At 33.7% G+C, this 1095-nt stretch overlaps 2 protein-coding genes across 2 annotated transcripts in view; both read right to left on the bottom strand.

Moving 5' to 3' along the window:
* The window catches only part of LOC105567460 (multidrug resistance-associated protein 4-like), a 12445-nt gene extending 12194 nt beyond the window's left edge, over nt 1–251 (bottom strand). The window contains exon 1 of the mRNA XM_012022353.1: nt 19–251. Within this exon, the coding sequence (XP_011877743.1) occupies nt 19–92 (74 nt within the window). The 5' untranslated portion in view covers nt 93–251. The remainder of the gene's footprint in view (nt 1–18) is intronic.
* A 406-nt stretch (nt 252–657) lies between these two features.
* LOC105567461 (probable multidrug resistance-associated protein lethal(2)03659) overlaps nt 658–1095 on the bottom strand; it is a 4565-nt gene continuing 4127 nt past the window's right edge. Inside the window, 1 exon segment of the mRNA XM_012022354.1 lies at nt 658–925. Within this exon segment, the coding sequence (XP_011877744.1) occupies nt 713–925 (213 nt within the window). The 3' untranslated portion in view covers nt 658–712.

The raw sequence follows: 1095 nt of genomic DNA, 5'->3' as shown, positions 1-1095 counted from the left end.
ATAAGAAACTTAACGAACCAGTAGAATAGAACACTGAAAATATTCGCAGTCTCCCTGGGGTTTGGCTTCAAGTCAGTCGTATCTTTATCCATGTTATCGTATTTTCTCACAAGATTTAACGACACTTCAAACCAATAGAAAACTAATGAAAATAATTAGCACTCTTATTTTCTCTTTTTCGTTTTCTCTTCCTCGTTCTCTGCCGTTCCGAGAAACGCTTTCCAATAGTCAATACTTTACTGGAACCACCAGTGTGTACTTATTTTTCATATCGGCGTCATCGTCTTGCAGTACGATAACGATAATTATCCCGCGGTACGTTGTATAAAAACATTAATGTAAAACACTTCTCGTGTTCCTTTTTCGCGCGTTGTTTCACGTAAATTATTCAACATACCTAACACTTCTTTTTCTTTTTTTTTAAATTTATTTCTTATAGTAAAATGTTATTTGTTTCTGAATCTAATTTTTCTCCAATTATTTAAACGTCGACATTATCGTGGACGGGAAACCATTACAAGCCATCATACATTGATCCTTTTTTTCTTCATTTTTCTTCTTCACAAATTTGATCGTATACGTACTAGTTTAGAAAGACATGTTTATAATTATGTTTATATTTTTACACCTATACATATGTATATATGTGTACATGTATATACAATAAAATATACATTTCCCTTTTTTAATTAAAAAAATAGCCAAAAGAAATCTACAAAGCGGACTCTTCTGTAATTGTGGCCTCGCTCTCGTTCTCAGTATTTCGTTGCGATAACCTCAAATGGTAATGATCCTCGTGTTTCTCGCAAGCTTTTCTCGCCAGTTCCAAAAGATTCTGTGCCATCTGATTGTCCGTCTTTTGTACCATTTGTGAGAAGTAGCCGTTCGGTTTTTCGCGCAACAGCTCGTAAGGGCAACCGAATTCCTGTTGAGGTAACAATTGTGATTATCATAAATACAACTTAGAAAATTTAAAACTTAACAAGAACTTAAGAAAATCTTTTCTTTGTTAAAAAAATATCGAAATAGGCGCGAGGACAACATCTTTATACTGTTATCGCGACAAATACACTCATTGTCGTATGAGTTTTTTTC

The sequence above is a fragment of the Vollenhovia emeryi genome, unplaced genomic scaffold, assembly GCF_000949405.1.
Source record: "Vollenhovia emeryi isolate VEMERY1.0 unplaced genomic scaffold, V.emery_V1.0 DF939137.1, whole genome shotgun sequence".
NCBI classification, from domain to species: Eukaryota; Metazoa; Arthropoda; class Insecta; order Hymenoptera; family Formicidae; genus Vollenhovia; species Vollenhovia emeryi.
The sequence above is the reverse complement of the archived record's forward strand: the minus strand, read 5'-3'. Positions and strand labels throughout refer to the sequence as shown.